General features: G+C 39.6%; 1 protein-coding gene across 1 annotated transcript in view; it reads right to left on the reverse strand.

Moving 5' to 3' along the window:
• Positions 1-20,017, reverse strand: part of ELOVL6 (ELOVL fatty acid elongase 6) — a 153,714-nt gene extending 133,697 nt beyond the window's left edge. The window contains exon 1 of the mRNA XM_027837303.1: positions 19,879-20,017. Coding sequence (XP_027693104.1) covers positions 19,879-19,967 — 89 coding nt within the window. The 5' untranslated portion in view covers positions 19,968-20,017. The remainder of the gene's footprint in view (positions 1-19,878) is intronic.
• Positions 20,018-21,024: the final 1,007 nt, after the last annotated feature.

The following is a 21,024-nucleotide window of genomic DNA, read 5'->3' on the forward strand; positions in this document are numbered from 1 at the left end:
TCTCACACTGAAGAATCTCAGGTCTGTACCAACAAAACAAAATAAACACACAAAATCAACCCACTCTTAAAGAAAAAAAACAACCCACCTCACACATGCCTTAATAATGCCAACACAGGAGCGGACCATTCTGTAAATCAATTAATTGTTTTGTTTGCCCAAATATATTGGTGTCATTTAAATTTCAATTTGAAAAACTCCTACGTTTTTGTTAGGATATCAAATCATATTTAGATCTGTCAATATCAATATCATTAGAGTTGATATGAACATAGTTGACATCTTTACTTTAAAATTCATTAATAATGAAAGATGTTGCTTTTGAAAATGAAGTCAGTGGCTGAGTGTGACGGTCCACACCTGTAATTGTTGTTCCTGGGGATCCGAGGTACAGCAGTGCTAACACCAATTGGTCGTTTGCACTGAGTCCAGCACAGTAGAGGGATACTAAGTTGTCTAAGATGGGGAGAATTATTCTAACTCAGAAAAACAGAGCAGGTTAGAACTTCTGGGCTAATCAGTATTGGGATCCAGCCTTTAAGCAGCTGCTGGGTAAATAGGGAGAACCAATCTCAAAATAAATAAGTAAATAAATAAACAAACCAGAAAATATAAAGGAAGGTCAAAGGTTCTCACTAATTATATTTTTTCTCTTCCAGTGAATGATACAGTTTCATAAGATAAATTTATGTTGATCCAATGTGTCTCCATCATGCAATACCGTAATATATGCATTGTGTTAACACATTTAGAACTACTATAGATGTTAACAAATTATCTCTTAGGACCAGAAATGTTAGAAGTAATAGCTACAAGTGCATTGTACCAACACAGATAACAAAAGAGGCTAGATTTGTGACTTTATTGGTATAGGGAGCATCCAGATGATGAATCTCTTTCTATCAATTCACGTACGTTGGCATCTTTTCTTCGGAGATTAATATTAGAGGACTACCTATCACACTGGGAATCTAGTTGGTGCAGTGGATAGAGTGCTGGACCTGGAATCAGGAAGACTCATCTTCCTGAGTTCAAAGCCAGTCTCAGACACTTATTAAGCTGTGTGACCCTGGGCAAGTCACTTAACCCTGTCTGCTTCAGTTCCTCATCTGTAAAATGAGCTGGAGAAAGAAATGGCAAATCACTCCAGTATCTTTGCCAAGAAAATCCCAAATGGAGTCACTAAGAGTTGGACATGACTGAAAAAATGACTGAACAAGACACTGAGAGATTAAGTGCTATGTCCAGAGTCATACAGCCAATATGTGTCAAAGGGCTGTACTCGAACTCAGATCCTCCTGGCTTTGAGGCTAGGCTATCCCATACTGCCTTTTTTTACATGGTATCATTCAATCCACAAAATTATTTTACAGTATATTCTTTTTTTTTTTAACAGTATATTCTTGATAACTATTTACCATTTAACTCTGCTCTCTCCTCCCCCAACCAACAAAGAACCATGACCATCAATCTAAAAAGAAGTTGCTATAAAGACATAAAATGACATTTTGTTTTGGTTTTCCATGCATGGAAAGACATTGTAGATATTTAATACAGGTTACTGAACAATATAACTGTTATTATCTTTTGTTAATTAACAGATTTTGTATATGCCCCACCTACGCTGTTCTTTTCTTCATGGCTTCTTAATGTCCATGTCATCTAAGACTGTAGTACCTTCATTTATATTCTAATATGCTGCTTTAGATTATTAATGGAATAAATTCACAATAGAGAGGCTGTCAAAAACAACAGAAACAAACTTCAAGGTTTTGTTAGTTAGCTAGAAATGTAAAAGTAGTCTCCAGGTGTCTAAGTAAGCCACTCAAGGCTTACTCTCATGCCTCTCTGTATTCTCCCTGTCCATATCTGGCAGTGGAGCTGAATTTGTGGCACATTTTAGAGATCAGGAAAGGCTTTAGGGTAGCTCTAGTGATGGGATGTATGGTTCGTGCCCAAGGATCACCTTTGCTAATTTCAGAAAGGTTCATCACCATGAACATTTTGGTCACAGTAACTCTCTAAGACCATTTAAAAGCAGTTTAATCTTCATTGGTGGCGGCAGGACCAAATTATAGATCTTTGAAGTATTTATTATTAGATAATTATATATGAGAATACCCTGTGAATCAACAAGGGAAATTTCCATAAGCAAGACCTGAATATGATCCAAATATTTTATAGATTTGAAATGTCTTAGATCTATGAGATTCCTTATAAAATAACACAGATCTTTAGGTCAACCATATAGCTGGAAGGGATTGTATGTGAATCATGTGGACCAACAACGTAAGAAAATTGAGGCCCATGGGGGTTAAGCCAGAGAGGGTCACTCAGAGGGTGACACCCTGCCCAAAGTCACACAGGCATTAAGTGAAAAAGGTAAGCTTTGAACTTGCCCTCAGTCTCCAAATCTTGTTTTATTTCTACCACACCATTCCTACCCCACCACTGCATCATAGCTACCAGTTTGTATCCACTTAGCTCTTTCCCTGTTAATGCTATCAGAAAATGATAATCAATCCTCAGCTCCTGCACCCTCAGTTTATAATCCATAATCCAAGCAGGTGGATGGAGCCCCTTGGGAGGCTAGCAGGAGTCTATGAGCTGCACTTTGGTGGCAAGCTTTAGCAAAATGTTGACAAAACTCTGACTAAGAACTGTGTCACAGAGATTGGCAGCAAGGTGGTATGGTTCCTTTTATGCCCTAGGAATTATTATACAGCAAACAAGGAAGTTGATTTTCCTATGTGACATAAAAGTTTTTGCTTGTCTATTGATACACAGAATCTCCAGACCAGTCTTCACTTACCAATAAAAAACCAATCTTGCTTTTAAAAACGAGGATGAAATTTATTAAACCACAAGCTTCATTTTCCAAACGTCCTTCATGTTCTCCCCCCCCAAAACCTGATGATTACTTCAGATTTGCTTCTAAATTGCCTCTGCACTGTGAATCAAGTTCACAGCTTCTTACCATTTTAAAGATCCTTCAACAGCAGGGTTCCTCTTATTTCTTTTGCCCTTGATTTCCAATGACACCCTTTCATTCATCACAAAATCCCTTTGGTCTATTACACCCTCATTGTTGATCCTAGTCTTAGGAGTAACCTAGAAACCTTTTATTAATTTTGTGCATCATCATCAAATGACTGGAAGCTACATTTTTATGAATCTAAAAAGTATATATGACCCTAAATACAGAGACTGCTTTAAGCATTTCATGTGGTGACCAGGGAAAAAGAATGGGAAAAATTAAATAAAAATAAAGGAGAGACTGTGGTGATAGAATATTACATATTCTGTCGTTAGAGAATATGTATTGGGTGGTCCTTGCCAAACTGCTTCCTTTTTCTTTTCTAAATCTTTGTTAGAAAAGATGGTTCACTGGGTAGGAGAGGGAAGAGGATTAGGGATATATTCAGATATGAAGGTGAAATAAAAACAAAGTTCAATAAAATAAGGTCAAATAAAGAGAAAGACAAATGATGAGAGGGAAGTTACTGTAATACATAAAAGAATTTATCACAAAAAGGGGAGCTAAGCAGAAAAATTCAGCAGTGTGAATCCCTATTGAATTGTTTAGAATCCCACACTATTTCTGAACCACATGTTTTCAATACTATGATTCATGGGGCCATACTCCTTCCTTCTTTCATATACAGTATATGTTTGTATATATATGAAAAAATAGAAAAGCACAGGAACTCAAAAGGCATGAGTCTTTAGAGTATAGATTTCCTTTAGCCAAGAGCTAACTTTAAACTGGAGCTCCAAGTAGAGAAGAGGTATAACAAGTAATCAACACTCTTAACTCCACCTACAAGGCAATCCACTAAACTCACTACCATCTCTCTACTCACAATTTATTTTAAAGGTTGGAGGGAGTTCAGAGGATTTCTGAAACCTAGAGGCAGCCTTGACATATCTGATTTAGTCCAACAGAATGTAAGCCCACGAAGGCCACAAGGTTTTGGTTTTGTATTTGTATGTCAAACACTAGACAGGCATCTTGGCTAATGAGATGGAAGACAGGATGGGTTCAAATCCTGCCTCTGACATAAACTGGTCGATGACCCTAAGGCAAGTCACAATCACTCTTGCTTTCCATAATTGTCTAAAATAGGGCTTCTTAAACTTTTTCCACTTGTGACCCCTTCAGGTCTTCTTAAACTGCAGGTCACGACTCATAGTTTAAGAAGTGCTGGTCACTCTAAAATATCATTAAGTTATAGAGAAGGGGCAGACTTACACTGGTGAAGGAACTTGCTCATCTGGGGGTTTTCCTCACCCTATACCAATGAAATCACAAGTTTAGTCTTGTTCCTCATCCCAACCCTTACACAGTGCGCATTTGATAAAATGCTTGCTGGACTGGGGTGTTGAACTGAATAAATTCTTTATGATTGCAGAAACTATCAGAGCAATGAATACTCCCAGGTTACTGTTTATGTAAACAGAGTCTCATAGAACAGAATTTGAGGCTTCCTTTTTACAGAAAACAAATAAGGTCTAGAAAGGCAGAATAGGTCAGGTAAGTCAACATCTTCCAAATTCCTCAAAGTTGATTCTAGTAAAATGATTCCTTTTTCTAGGACTGTGCCAGAACCAGTGAAAATCCTCACAGCAGTCCCACAGGGAACACAATCTCCCAGGGATATTGCAGAGTTGGACAGACATTTCAATATTGCAAATGAGATAGGTGTGTGTGCCCTAAAAGATGCCACATGGTTACCTCATTTAATTAATTTCTACAGGTATTCATTTTCTCTCCAGAGACTTATTTGTGTTTTCTTCTGTATCTCTATTAAGATTAAATTGCTACTGTCCCTAGGTACCTTCTGCCCCAGTGGACACATTCCTTAACAGTGTACCTATAAAAGCTGCAATGCCCAAGGAGATTGTATTATAAAGCATATACTCTAAAGATAAATAAAGTATCATATTTTATTATCTTGTCTAAAGTAACATAATCACTCTCTTCATAAGGAATCAGAAATGTCCAATACCATCTGGAGACAGGGCAGGAGAAATTAGGTCATCAAAGGTATTATCAGCCACTTAACCCAGAGGAGTCATATATGGGCAGACCAGATGAGACCCACAACACTTGTGAGTGCAGCCTGAGCCAGATTAAAATGCAATTGGAAAATATTTAACAGAATAAATAAAAATACAAAAAAAACCATAGATAGTATTATATTTTAAAACTAAGTAAATATGTGGCCTGTGGGATCCTTCTGTATGGATTGGTGGTTCCTGTTTCTATCTGAGTTTGTTGCCACTGCCTTAACCCATGATTGCTCATTAACCCTCAGAAAGTAAGTGCTTTCTGAATTATCAATAATTATTAATAATTCTTCTCTGATGTCTTTATATTATGTTTCTTCTTAATGCTCACTCACCTCAATCAACAAGCATTTATTCAGCACCTACTACGTTTTAAGCACTTCATTAAGCATTAAGAATACAAAGAAAAAGAGTAAGACAATCCCTATTCCCTCCTGACATATCTTGACCAATTCTGAACAGGCTAGGGAAGACATTTTGAGTGAAAGCAATATTCACATTCCCTTTAGAGACAAAAATTATGATTTGTAGGCATACAAATCTTAATTCTATGTTACTTAACTGTCATGACATCTTGATTTGACTGGAAAGTTTGTGAGCACTTAGGGAAAAGTCCTCACTTAGTGAGTCAGCAAGGTCTCTGAACTAAGGACACATGAGGCCAAAGGTTGATTTCTTGGCTAGGGATGGAGAGGGAGGTTCATATAGGACTCACTGAACGTACTCTCATGACAGAGGAATTATTAATAGATTCATGTCAACTTGAAGAAAGATTTCTGGTTGTGTTTCACAAGGCTCTGGTTCTTTAGCTCTGCCCTAAGTCATCATTTTTATGTCTGGCTTGGATGTACACATAGAACACATGTTATCAACTTTTCAGATAACACTGAGACAGGAGAAGTAGCTAACATGAGAGGTGACAAAATCAACATTTAATATTTCCCAACAGGCAGAAAATATGGGCCAAAACTAAAATAAGAAAATATGACAGGGAAAAATGGAAAATCCTACATTGATCTATTTTGCAAATGCTGATTTTCACATAGAGTTTTATTAGATAATAGGATTCTTGCATTCTTGTATCTTCGATAAGGATATTAAATCTACACTTAAGCATTTAGTAAACAGATTAGTACCACCTCTTGGAAGTAAAAAATATATCCTTAGATTAATTACGTAAGTATAGGAAATAGAAACTTTTTCTACTAACTCTTTGGCATCACTTCCTCCCAAACTACCCAGGAGACTTAAGTGCATTTTTTTTTTCTACCCCCAGCCAGGAATGTATAATAGGAAAGAGTTCTGAGTAGGGCTAATAAGATGGGGAACTAAGCTGGTCATTGACCTCAGTGTCTCTGGCAACTCTCAAAAACTTGCAAAGCCACATAGAGCGTGGGGAGGAGTTTCTTCTCCGGGACACTTGAAATCATAGTTCACTACAACCCTGCCCTGGCCAAAGAGTCATGCTGCTCTTTGTTCTTTGTATCTTATAGGTTTGCCTAGATTTTATTGTTGTTGTTTAGTCGTTTTTCATTCATATCCGTCTCTTTGTGACCCTTTTTGGGGTTTTCTTGGCAAAGATACTGGAGTGCTTTGCCATTTCAGTAGAATATGTTGTGGGAAAACCCAAAGACTAAAATTCGCTTTTATGGAACTGTTTTTGTTAATTTCCCCATAAAGAATAAATTTGTCATTGTACATGGGGTGGAAAGAGGCTCATGTTCTCAAATTGCTTCAGTCTGACTCCTCTGACAGATGTCCATGCATTACAAAGTCCATTTCTCCACTGTGTACCTTCCTAGTCACCAATAAGCACTGTCCCTAGAACCACCAAGGACATGCAATAACAGATATCATGGGAAAGGAGGTGATTTTTGCTTTCTTCATTTTGGAAATGATGAAGCTATGGTATTTCCAGTTTGGGGGCTGGGGAAAGGTATTCAACTTTTAGGACCGCTACTCTAAGAAACTTGCTGTCAGGTTAACGGCTATATTATTTAAGTGTGGTAGCCAGACTACAATGCTTATTGTGAAAGATTATTAACATTTTCAGAAAAGACTTAGTCTTTTCATGAGATCTGTAATCCTGGCTATAAATCTTGGCAGCTGAGATGTAATCCACACAAAATCATAGATAGCTTTATTGAAAAATTTCTTCACCAATTCCAAGGGTCATGATGGAAAATGCTTCCATACATCCAAAGAAAGAACTATGGAGTCTGAATGCAGATCGAAGCATACACATAGTTTTTGGTTTTGGTTGTTTTTTCTTTCTTGCAGTTTTGTTCTGATTCTTCTTTCATAACATGACTAATGTGGAAATATGTTTAATATTATCATACATGTATAACCTATATCAGATTAGGGAGGGGGGAAGGGAGGGAGAGAGGGAGTAAAAAAAATTGGAACTCAAAATCTTATAAAAGTGAATGTTGAAAACTATCTTTATATGTAATTGGAAAAAATAATTGGAAAAATTGGAAATAAATTGCAAAAAAATTAAAAAAAGAAAAAAATTTTTTTCAGCACTATGACAGTCCCTGTACATAGAATTTTTCAGCTGGAAGGAACCTCAGAGGTCACTGAGTTCAAATCCTTCATCTTATTTTACAGATGAGAAAACTGAGGTGCACAGTAGGTATCTGGCATGTCCGAGACCATGCAGGTAGTATTGACAAAAGACACTCTCAACAAAAGAGATGAAACTATACTGAGAGAAGTTTTATGACTAGAGCATCACTGAACCCATTATTGTAACTCTTAATGGATATCAAATAGGTGGTATTTTAAAAACATTTCAATGGACTCCTAAGATCATAAGCTGGAGGGCATGTAGTTCAACTTCCTCATTTTACAGATGAGTACACTGAGCCCCAGAAATAGCTGGGCCATGGGTCTATTTGATGACCAATCCAGGGCTTCTTGAACTCACTACACCATACCACACTAAACAATTGAATTAGGATGGTTCAGTGGAACACAGGCCGAATTTGGAGTCAAATGATTTACTATTTCTGAGACCCTGGATAAATCATTTAACTTCCTTGGACCTCAGAAAAAATCCTGTAAATGAGAGAGTTACACTAGATAGTCTCAAGGTCCCTTTCAGCTCTCCACCTATGAGCCTATGAATCTATTTTAACTTTTGAAGACATCGGGAAAGGGTTTTATATCTTAGAATTAGAAACTTGACACATCTCTGAAATTCAGGGAGTCATTCTTTTTAAAAATAATATTTCCTCATCAAAACTATTAAAATATAGTACTTCCTTCCTTCCTATATCACCACAATGTCTCTCCCCTTCCTGAAATAATAACAGTAATAACAACCTAATCCAGCTCAATTTATTAACAGCTCTCACTGACTTCAATAGAAGGTACCCACAAAAAGAAGAGTTTCAAGATGAAGCCCTTTCATTAAGCCTTACTTAACTCAAGTTTTCCTTCATTTAGCCTCCTTCTGGGAAGATCTTAATGCTCCCAACTTCAAAGCAAACAAGAACACTGAACTAATTTCTTCTAAAAATGTTAATTAACCCCTTTTAGGCAGGTCATGCCGTTTAAATGCATTTTACATTTTAATTAACTTTGCACACATGAATGGAAGGGTTATCACTGGACATAAATCCCAGCAGCCCAGAAAACTAGAGGGTATCAGCTATAATAACATTTTAAAGATAAATTAGTGAATACAGTGGGCAAGTTCTTTTTCTTGGTGGTATTACTACATGCTAACGTTTTATAGTTTTTATGCTTATTAACATTATACTCTATGACTCCAATGGATCTATCATCTAATCCATATGTGCATTCATGATACCCATTCTGTCTTATCCTTATCCAGGTCCTCCCATAAACAGAGAGGATCCAAGGGGTCTATCCTTGAAGATGCCTTGTTCATGTTCTCCCTAGACTGTATGGCTATTACAGTAAAACTAGCGTTATCCATGGGTTGTCCCTTTTTCTTGCTATGTGACTGGTTCATTGTCTCTTCTAATGACATTCTTTATAGCACTTCTGTGTAATTCCTCAGTGTAACTTAAGCAGCTTGTTCTTGCCTGCGGTCTGAAATTAATGCTATTTATAAATGTATGTATATGTACATTTGTACAAATATATACATGTATAGGTACATTTACTGATTTTAAACGATCAGATAAGATTCTTTGAAACTCACATTTAAGATGATCAGTTAGAGAATGTTCTGAAATTCATATGAAATATATCTGAAAATATGAGTATGTTTTCATATGAAACACATGAACATATGAAACATATCTGAAATTCATATTGAAATACAGTCTGGGTCAGGGTTAGGGCTTGTTCCTACCTAAAATCACTTAATTTTATAGATGACTTTCAGTTATAAAATATTTTGCCACTACCACTTCTCTCTGTGTATTTTTTTTCCCATCAGAGTTCTAGCATTACAAACTGAATGGAGTTGTAAATGACTGTCAATTTGGAGCCAAGTCAAATAATTCAGAACCCAAGTGAGAGATTCACATAATTCCTAAAGAAACATAATTTCATTAAAGGAAGGGATTGTTTACTATCTTTGTCCTTATATTCCTAGCACAATGATTAACACACAGTAAGTAGGAGCTTTAAAAAATGCTTGTTAAATTGAATTCCATGATAAAGCTTAACAAAATTGAGAGTTAAACTATAATTTTAAGAAAAAATAGGCCTACCAAATTTATTTTGTTTACGTAAGAGATATTGGCTTAAAAACCTTAAATATTTGGACAAACGTAGCTATCACATTTTATCACATCTATTTTCTCTGACCATGCTATAATTAGATAACTGTAAATACAAAAAAAATCTTTCAAATGAAAAAAAAAATTGCCATCTTAAAAAATGAGGAAAGAGTCTAAGGAAATTATGCAAACAATTGCCCCCCTGGAAGATTATCATAGGTGCTTTTCATTAGTATATGTCTGCCTTTGTCAATAGTAACACAAATTTAACATTATGGAGAGCTCTTTATGTAAATGTTTTATTGGCTGACTTTTCAGTAAAGGTAGGTCTCAAGGTGAGTGGGTTGATAGCAGCTAAAAGTAAAAAGTGATTCCTAAAAACAATCCCCTGAGAACTGGCCACCTTCAACCTTCAACCTTTCCTGTCTTCTTACACCTTATATACCCTAGCACATATTCTGTGATCCTGGGACAATAACGGTGATTCTGTTCTTCCAAGAAGACACTAAATCTCCTGACTCCAGGCATTTTTACTGGCTGTACCCGATGCCTGGAATACTCTCCCTCCTCATTTTCACCATTTGTTCCAAGACTCAACTAAAATCCTCTAGAGAAAGCTTACAGGATCCCCCTTAACTCTAATGCTTTCCCTGTGTTGACTGTTTCCTATTTACCTTATCTATACATGTTTGTACATAGCTGTCTGCATGTCTTCTCCCCACCTTTGACCATAAGTTCCTGGAGGGCAGGGTCTTTGCTTTTGCCTTGCTTTGTATCCCCGGCCCTTAGCAAGGTGCCTGGCATAATGCAGGCGCTTAGGAACTGTTTACTGACTGACTGAAAGGCAAACCTAAAATTAAAGATAATATATATCATTATTAATTATAAATGTGAAACATACTTGGATACTTCCATGGAACTGAGAACTCAGCAACATGGGTGCTCCACCCACCGTGCAGACTGCAAAGCTATTCACTCAGCATAACAACAGTTTTGCTATATTCGTGAAATTTATTTTTATTAATATGGACCTTATGACGAGGGTATCTGGAGAGTACAAAGGGAACAACTAACTTAAATCACATATATAAATTTGCATTTTAGCCTAGCTCAACATAGTTCCCCTGCCTCCTTTTATCAATGCTTCTAAATTAAAGTTATTGGCAGCCAGTTGTAATGTTACACCAGATGAACGTTTTACATAAGGTCTAAACTATGCCAGTCATATAAATTTGTACATACTCATGTACAGAAGGTTTAAAAGTAATCAAATTACACCTAAAAGGAACTAAGCAACCGTCCATAAATTGTCAGAAAGCCCATCTTTTCTTTTGGCTAGGTTTCAGGGGATTTTCACTGTGCTGGCCTATTCGGTGTGGTGCTGAAGAGCGTACATCTATCACTGGCATAGTTTTTGAAACACCTTTAATATTATTTTAAATGTTTTCTGTAAGTCAGAGGCAGGTATGGGAAAGGGAAAGGCACTTCAACTACTCCAAGGCCTAGAGACCAAAGAGATGAAAGAAAAAGAAAAGGACCCATATTGAGAAAGAACTATAAATGAAGGGCATTGTGCCGATCAGTTGAGGAAGGGCTGAAGAAATTACAGAATATACATATGATGGAATACTTCCACGTGAGAAGAAATGACAAAAAGGACAGTTTCACAGAAATCTGGGAAGACCTGAATGGCCTGATATGTAGTGAAGTGAGCAGAACCAAGGGAACAAATTATACAATAATATTGTTAAGACAAGTGACTTTGAAGGATTTTTGAGAACTCTGATCAATACAGTGAATGAAGCATGATAACCATCTCCTTACAGAGAAGGCGACAGACTCAATATGAAGAATGTGACATTTCTGGACATGGCCAATTCAGGAATTTGTTTTGCCTGGCTATGTGTATTTGTCACAATTGTTACGTGCATTTGGTTTTTCATTTTTTTGTTTTTTTCAATGGGGTTGGAGCTAGGGGAAAGAAAATGTTTTTTCCATTAAAAAAAAGTAAATTATAAGGATAAGGCAATGCATTTTTGGGGTTGGTATATGGATACAAGTCCTACTTCTGCTATGTGACCTTTGAGAGATCATTTTCCTCATGTGAAAAAAGAAGTTTGTATTAAATATTCTCTAACCATTCAACTGGATGATCTTAAAACTGTCAATTCTATGTACTTATTTAGCAAACTAATTTTAGCAGCTAAAAACTTCTTTCCTTCACATGAAATGTCTTTAAGTGAATACACAGTTCCATTATGTTACACAGTGTATGTTTTCCAAGAAACATGTAATATACTGTGTATCATAATAAAACTGTGGTGTGGTGAAAAAGAATGTATATAATAACTCTTGAGATAACTATATGTTTAAATCCCACCTCTAACCCTTCCTTGATGTGTGACATTGGGTAAGTCACTGAACCTTTCTAAGCCTTAATCTCTTCATCTGTTAAAAAAGTGACAATACTTGTAGCATTTTGTACTCCCATGCTACATAAATGTCAGTTGCTATGTATTTCTTTGCATTTTCAATTTTTATCTTAACACAGCAGTTTTCATCTCAAACTTTTTGTCCTCAGAGCTCCTTTATACTCCTAAAAATTACTGAGGACTCTGAAGAGTTCTCATCTATTAAAGATAAAAAGCTACTATTTGGGGGAAAAAAAGGGAACCTATCTGTGGGGATGAATAACTAAGTATGTCTGCCATGACAGCTTTGTTATAGTGGTTCTAAGGAAAGCAGATATGAGGGATTGAATAAAATTGGAAGCAAAGTATTAGGCAAATTTTTGTGAATTGGTGAAAATTTTTTATTTCCAAGTGTTAAGAAGAAATCACTAGGGCAGCTAGGTGGCACAGAGGATACAGCACCTGCCCTGAAATCAGGAGGACCTGAGTTCAAATTCAGCCTCAGACCAAAACACTTGACACTTACTAGCTGTGTGACCCTGGGCAAGTCACTTAACCCCAACTGCCTAAGGAAAAAAAAAAAGAAGAAGAACTCACCTATGTCTACACCTGTAAATGCAGAATTCAAGTAATTTTCTGTATACTTCAGGGCAAAGGAATGGTGTGTTCTGAAATATCCAGATCACTGAGGTAAAGACCTGAATGGTCTGAGCTCCCTGCTACAATTCTCCACTTTTCTCTGTGGGTTTACCTGTAAACTGTCTCATTTGTTCCTTTGGTGAAGTGTGTTTATCCTCCTCCAACCAGTCTGTAAGAATCCCCTCTGGCTGTATCCTGTCTCTTTGAAGGAGGTTTGTTTGATCTGGATTAAAACCAGTAGTGCCCTTGGCATCTTCAGAAGTTTGGTGGAAGGAATACCGGAATAGGAGTTAGGAGCTATTTGTGTGTGTGTGTGTGTGTGTGTCCATGCGCGAGTATGCATGTGCCATGTGCACTCGGGGTGTGTGCCCAACTCTCCATGACCTCCTTTCTTGCCAAAGATATTGGAATAGGTTGCCATTTCCTTCTCCACTCATTTTACAGATGAGGAAACTGAGGCAAACAGGGTTAAGTGCCTTGCCCAGGGTCACACAGCTAGTAAGTGTCTGAGGCCAGATTTGAACCCAGGAAGATGAGTCTTTCTGACTCCAGGCCTAGTTTGCTTCGCACTAAGGCACCACCTCAATGCCCCAAACATTTACTAAATACCTGCTATGTGCATGACACCCAGGGTACAAAGAATCTTGTCTTTCCTTATCTAGCAACATCATCTAGATCCCAGTAAATGGAAGCTTCTTGAGGGGAGGAACTAGTTTCTGTTTTTGTCTTTGTATTCTCATACCACAGGAGGTTTTCAATAAACGTTTGATGAATTATTAAATTATTGTGATTTATTAAACTTGTTTCACCTATGTGAAACTGTCTGCTAACCCTATTGGCACTTTAAACTTGTAACCGAATATTACTATTAAAATAGCACCAGAATCATAGATTTAAAGCAGGAAGAGACCTCAGAGGCCAGATGAGAAAATGAAGCCCAAGGCCACATAGGTAGTAAGTGTCGGATACGGGATTTGAACTCAAGTCCTCAGATTCCTGAACCAGCTCTGTTTCTACAGCAGACAGAAGGCTTGGATAAGGGGTGGGGAACTGCAGCTTCGAGGATGTCAAATGTGGCCCTCTAGGTCCTCAAGTTAGGGCCCCCTTTGACTGAATCCAAATTTCACAGAACAAATCAGGGGATTCAGTCAAAGGGCAGCGCTTGAGGACCTGAGGGCCACATGTGACCTCAAGGCTGCAGGTTCCCCACCCCTGGCTTAGATCTATTCCATGTTTAATATTTGGCTTTTCCTCTGGTATTTTAACCGTACATCACTAGGCTGGCCTTCCCAGTAAGTATAAAGGAGAACAAAGTCAAACAGCTCCATTTGAAACAGTAGGCTGGACCACAGAATATAAATACCGACATTACTTTAATCATTTGTTTCTTTTGACTTAAAAATAAACAAAAAGAAGTTGTAAAAGATATTTGTGATTAAAAATAATTTTTCCTGTAAACTTTAAGAAATCCTACATTAGAAAATAAACATGTGAAGCAAAAAAGACAATAAACTGCCTCACCACTCTGAATTAGAAAAAAAGAAAAAAAAAAGTAAACTTATCAGAGAGGGCTGGCTAAACTGCCGCAAAGTAGCTCCTGGGGATGCTACAGTGCTGAAAGGGGGAGGAGGCTGTCAGAGAGATTTGAGGCAAGCCCTTTCGTGACGTCATCTTACATGCTTAATGTTAGAGCAGTCAGCACAGGCCTCCTGCTTTCCTATTGGTGAACACCGTGTCAGCAGACATCAGAAGATAACTATTATTGGCCAGACAATTACAACTGGAGCGACTGTCATCCGCTGCTGGTAGCACAGAGCCCGGTGTCTGAGAGCTAAAGCAGCAAGAAGAGGCACTGTGTGGGGTTGCGTGGGTGGGTGGGGACAGTTTTTCTGCTCCCACAGTGAATTTTGTGCCTATTCTGCACTCCCGAGTCAGTTTTGCTCTCCTGCTGGCAGCAGTAACAAATTAAGCCAGAGTCTAGTTTAGAACGAGAAAAGGCAAAGCTATTCCAACGAAGGAAAACCACATAATTGCCCCATGTGTCTTTCTGGAAAGCAACAGGGGCTACCCACTGTATTCCCAGAAAATTTCAACTTCGACTATGTAACACATAGCAGGTGCTTAATAAATTCCTGTTGAAATTAAGTGAGTCAAACATATTCATCTAAAAACTGCAATACTTTAAACATTTTAAATATCATGTAAAGCTTTTCCTGTCGTTTGAGAAATAAACTGCCACTTACCAAATAAAAGTTGTTTTATTACCCAGAAATATTTTTACTTGAAATTATTATGGTATGCGGTATTTGTTCCCCTTCAGAATATATTTCTTTGCTTTTCATGCTGTTCTAATCTATTACGGACAAAATATCTAGAAAGTTAAAATGGGTATAGCATTCATTTCATGCCTTTATTAATCCCTAATCTTCTTATCTATTCACTGAGATAACACAAAATTTAATAAACATGCTTTTAATGGAAATCTTTTCTGTTTGACCAAGTCTTACTAGAAAAAAAGAGCCAATGTTATTCCATTAATATCTGCTTATTCTACTAGAATCATGCAATCTTTTTTTTTTTTTTTTTGGAGGCAATCAGGATTAAGTGACTTGCTCAAGGTCACTGAATTTGAACTCAGGTCCTCGGGACTCTAGGGCCAATGGTCTATCCACTGCCACCTAGCTGTCCCTAGAATCATGGAATCATAACAATTTGGGGCCTTAAATGTTATCTGGTCCCTATAAATCTACCTCTCCAATATATGGGAAAAGAAGTCATCCCGTCTCTGCTCAAACACAGTGAAACAACTTTACCATAAAAATTGCAAAACGTATCCTTCAAAGGGATCCTATTTAATTAGATAATCTGTATAACAAAATACCTATTATAGGGCAAATGTAAATGATGGTGGTCTTAGACAATCATGTTAGAAATCCAGATGCAGAAAAAGATAATTTACCTGTCTTTACTTCTAGAAAATTTTGGCTGTATCATCTTTGGATGTGTTCAGACTACAGAGAAATAAGCTATATTGGTACAATTTTAAAATACAGTAGTTTCTCTAAGACTGTACCTAGGAGGGCTATTTAGTGATGAATGCAAAAGTCATTTTCAAAAGATAAGATTTCAGTTGGGTGTGGTTCTATTTAATTTTGACATTTTTTTTCCAGAAGCTGATTTAAAACATTTCTCTCAAAAGGGGTGGGGTAGCATTTACCTTTGCCTTACACAATTTAAGATTAAATCATTTAAAAGAAATCCCACATAATCAACATTATACTAGAGTTTAGGCTAAACTGAACAAAAGACTGAAAGACAGTGTGTAATCTCTCTAAAGCAAGGGGGTGGGGCTAGAAGGTCTTTTTTTTGTTTGTTTTTGTTTTTTACCATTCTGAATTTCAGTGACTGGAGTCAGTCACCAGGCTACTAATTAGCTGTTTGACTTTGGTCAAGTTACTTAACTAACCACTTTGAGCTTCAGTTTCCCCACCTGGAAAGAAGGGGGCCTGGTCTAAATGATCTCAAAAGGTCCCTTCCAGCTCTAACAGAAAGTAGTTCTGGAAGCAAGAATACATAATTTGTTTTTTAAACATATGCCTGGACTTGGGAAAGTGAAAACCTGGGAACATTTCACTTCCACAAAGAGGAAAGCTTCTTAGATCAGTAATTTGAGGGTGTCAACATAGAAATCAATGAGTTCATCAGCCAATTTTCCAAGTAGGTAGTTTATCTGGCTACCTCCAAAAAAAAAAAAATCTAAGCATAAGCAGCCTTTCTCCAATTTTATTTAGGGCAAAATCAGAAAGAACAAGATTCAGAACTAAATTAAAAACAAGTCTAAGAAAATAAGTCAAATAGACAAGAGGCTTATATGGGGGTTGGTGATGAAAGAAAAATCCACTACCTTTCCTTCCTCAGAAGCTTATCCTACCCCTCCTGCAAGGAAATAGATAACTACAAGTGCTTATAATGAAATATTATAAGTTCCCTAGAAATACATGAATCTTCAAAGTAACCCATCACTTCCACCAGGCCTCCACAGGTGTCTAGGGCCATAAGCAGCTAGTTCCTTTCCTTCTCTCATTGATGAGGGGGAGGGGATAATGGCAGGTGAATTTCTGACAGACTATCTTATTAAGTCCTTTGTGGTGGTGGGGTTTTTTCTTTGTTTCTTCCTTTGTGGCTGGAGGTGAAACTGTTAAGGGAAATGCTTTAAGAGTGTGTCTGATACAGGTAAAACGTAAAGATGTTAGGGAGGAAGCCCTGGTGAGCTGGCAAACAGGTTTCACAGATCCGATTTGTGCAGGCCCAGAAGGAAGGAAAGTGAGAGTGTAAAGAAAGAGTAGGATCCAGCGAAGGGGAAAAGTGAGAACACTAGAATGAAAGGTGTGGCTATATTACACATACAGACACACGTTTACATATAGTGTATACATACATAATTTAACCACATCCATCTATATATTTATAGATGTATGTGTATAAGGATTTGTTCTGTAAAACTTGGACTCAGTCAAATGGCCACACTTGAGAACCGAGAGGGCCACATGTGGCCTCGAGGCAGCAGGTTCCCCACCCTGGCATGGACTATAGTCACTGAGGGCAAATGTGCAGTTAACAGTAGCAACTCACTAAAGGAAGAACAGGGCACACAGATTGATAGTGGGTACAGGAACTTGGCCATGGGGCTGCTTTATTGCATAAATTCCTACAAGGGACAAAAGGAATAGCAGATGATGCCCATTAGAGGGGGACTCAATAGGGAAGAGTATATGTAATACAGGGATAATGCAGCAAAACGACGCCAGCTAAACTGGCTTGGGATTACTAAGGAATCCCTAGTTTTCACCTCTCTCCAGCACAGCCACTAAGGAGTGGGAGATTTCCAGAAATTGACCAAGAAGGACGCCGAGGGGCAGGGGTGAAGAAAGAGGTCTACAATTCAGAGGCGATTAAGCAGGGCTTTTAAATGTTTAATTTTCTACTGGCTGAGGGCGCTCAACAGGAGCTCCTGGCCTCCTCCCAGTGGTCAACCTCGATGCACCGCCGCTACCACCACTGCTGGGTGTGTGCCAGTATGCCGCCGTCGCCACTCTTCTCTGAGCTTGCTGAGCACGCCCAGCAACCTCTGCGTGCAACACACTTTCTTCCAAAAAACGTCTCCTACACTATCCCTCCCTCCTCTGCGCACAAACACGCGCACATCACACATACAAGGGCGAGCTCACCCCACATCACACCACTGCTCCCTCTGCATTCTCTTCCCCCGCCGCCTCCCCTCCAGCACCACTGCAGCCAGTGCGAACGCGACGAGCTCCACCTCCCACCTCCCGGCAGGCCCTATCTCCCGTCTCTCCAGCGCACCCCCTATCCTCCTCTGGAGACCAAGCTCAGTCCCAGGGGTGGGGAAACACAGGGAAAGGGCCAAGAAAGGGTTAAATGCAGCGGCAAAGGGTAAATGCCCGCCAGGTCCGGCCTGGGGAGGAAGTGGTCGGGAGGGGGATGGTGAGAGAGGGGAAGAAGGAGCCGGCAGAGCGTCCGAGTACACGTGTGCGTGAGGGTGTGCGCCCCTGGGCTGGAGCTGATGGCGTCTCTGCCCCTGGAGCACCGAGGCGCACGCTCTCCTTTCCTCCGGGGCCGAGGGGCAAGCCCTGGCAGCTGGAGGTGGGCCAAGAGAGGGGGGCGAGTTAAACCTCCCTTCTCGGGCACCCCACTGCACCCCCTCCCTTCCTCCTCTCCTACTCCCCCAATCCGCCAGCCTGGCTTCGCTTCCTGCCAGCGCCAACTGGTTTCTCATTGATGGGATTGAGGGTGTGTGTCTGTGTCTGTGTGCGCGCACGCGTGGGTCTGCAGCTCGGCGAGCGTGCGTGTAAAAGAAGGAACCTCCGCGAGCCTCTGGCAGCCCCCCGGCAGCAGCCTGGGTTCACCTGGGGTTGAGAACTGCTGCCTGATGGAGACTTCGTATTTTGGGCGACTTTGCAAGGCTTTCAGTTGAAAAAGAAAATTATAACCCTGCCCCCCTACGTGACTACAAGGATTAGTCCATTACATGCTCCTCCTGATAAATATTGCAAGGTGACACTGGATCATTAGCACCGGGATTTTCTGCGGGGCTAGAGAAGGGAACGTACATAGTAAACAAGACAGATGCTTATCTCGGTTAGAACTTTTCTCTGAGTAGGAGCCCCTGACTCCATGCCGCACCCCCTGCCCCCAAGAGCTATGAGGGCCCGAATCATTTTCGGCTCTGGTACTCAGATAACTTGTATTAAAATCTTTAAATGCCTAGCAAATTGCTAGGGAGGGTCAGGGGCGCGTTTTCATTTAAAAGCACAAAGTTAATAATGGTGCGTGTCTCTACACATGCCGGGGTTCATTCATTTTTTTATTATTGTTGTTTCTTCCCTCCCACCCTTTCCTGTAACCGGAAAGGGGATCAGATCAAAATGGGAAAAGAGGTCCCTAGAAAGGAATGATTGGGACTGGAAGACGAGGGGGGGGGCTGAACAAGGGGCAGTAGTATGGAAAAGGGCTGCAAGGAGAAAGGAAGGGCATAAAGGAGATAGTGAAAGGGTGTGGGGAGTGTACCCGAATGAGGTGTGGGGGGGAATGGAAAAAGGGGGTTGAGTGATCAGGAGATGGAGGTGGGTTAATTTTCACATTCTGACTGCTTTTCTGTTCTAAATATGTCAGACCATGCATTATGAAAAAAAACTGTAAATGCTTACAAAAACTAGGTTATACATTTTAGAATTCTGAAGCTAAGAATCACTCCCCTCTTCCTCTGCCATACACACATCTTTCTATACAATAAACACATGTGTTCTATTATGTTACATAATATATAGTGCATATTCACACGAATTACATATTTTCCTAGGTGCACTTCCACAGCCTAAGCTATGTATACACAAGATATACAAGAACTTACACAGATTCGCTTAGTATTTGTGCAATTCATATCTCAAACCTTCTTACAGAAATATTAACATTAAGACACATCAAAAAGGCAATCAGGGTACCTAGACGTGGTATTACATCAAAACATCACATACCAGTTCTCTTGCATCCACTGGATGGCTTCATTCTCGTTGAATTGCTTTTCAAATTCATATTCTTGCAAAGTCAACACTGACATGTTCATTGGAACTGCTTCTCTGAGTCCCTGCGTATTCTATATAAAAATATGTAAATTATCTCCAAAAAGCGTTTTTCCCCCCTTTCTAGTACTCTCTGCGGTCCTTCCCCCACCCACCCCCCTATTTCTCCCCCTCCCTGTGCAGCCTCTGTGTCTCTCTCAGCTGTATCCTAGATTTAGCATTGCTTTTTCCTGCTCTTCTTATTCTCCTCCTGTGTCTGGGGTTCTCCTCCTCTCTCGGCTTCTGCATCAACCGTAGGAGGAAACGAATGCCTTGCGGTCTTAGTGCCCGCACGTTTATCCATCACCCTTTACATGTCTACGAGGAAATCTCCTCCCCCTCGTGTGATTGGAAAATAAACCCCGTGCGAGGATCGAGAGAGACCTCCTCCCTCCGACAATTTTGTTTACAGTTAAGCATACGACCTGGAGGGGAATTGAAAAAAATGTATAAGTGAATTCGAGTTCACTGGCTGTTTAATCACCCTTGATATTGGCCCTCTCTAGTCCGGCAGGGAGTCACAGTTACCTTTCCTAGTTATCTTTTGAATGAAGTTTTGCTCGCCCACCGCGGTCTCATTCTTGAAGTAGTCAAACCTGCTAGCCCTCTTGCCAAAGGAAAGACAAACGCACATTTTTCTCATAGATTGGACGCAAGACACATATTTCTGCCTATCTCTTTACCACTCTCCCTCAACCCCTCCCCCACTCCCGCCACTCGGGTGCTGGCGCTCGCAGCTTGAGTTACTAGGCTGAGAGAACCTGACTGCCTGCAGCAATCGTGAGCTTGAGGGCTGACTGGGGGATGCTGAGCTGAGACTTTTGATCAAAAACTCACGTTAAGGTTTGCCAAGTGTAGGGTGAATCGGGGAGGGGAAAGAGCACTCCTGAGAAGTTAATGTGATGGAGATGGGGCAGGAGGTGCGCGCGGAGGTCAATGACCTAAGACAAAACGGGGGGGTGGGTGGGGGGGGACAAGGGAACTGGAAAAACTGGTCCAGTGGGGGGAAAACCGAGTGTGCGTGAGTATAATTTTGAGTTATATGTGTGGGAGGGACAGAGT

Source organism: Vombatus ursinus, unplaced genomic scaffold (assembly GCF_900497805.2).
Source record: "Vombatus ursinus unplaced genomic scaffold, bare-nosed wombat genome assembly UNPS02014821.1, whole genome shotgun sequence".
In the NCBI taxonomy this organism is placed as follows: domain Eukaryota; kingdom Metazoa; phylum Chordata; class Mammalia; order Diprotodontia; family Vombatidae; genus Vombatus; species Vombatus ursinus.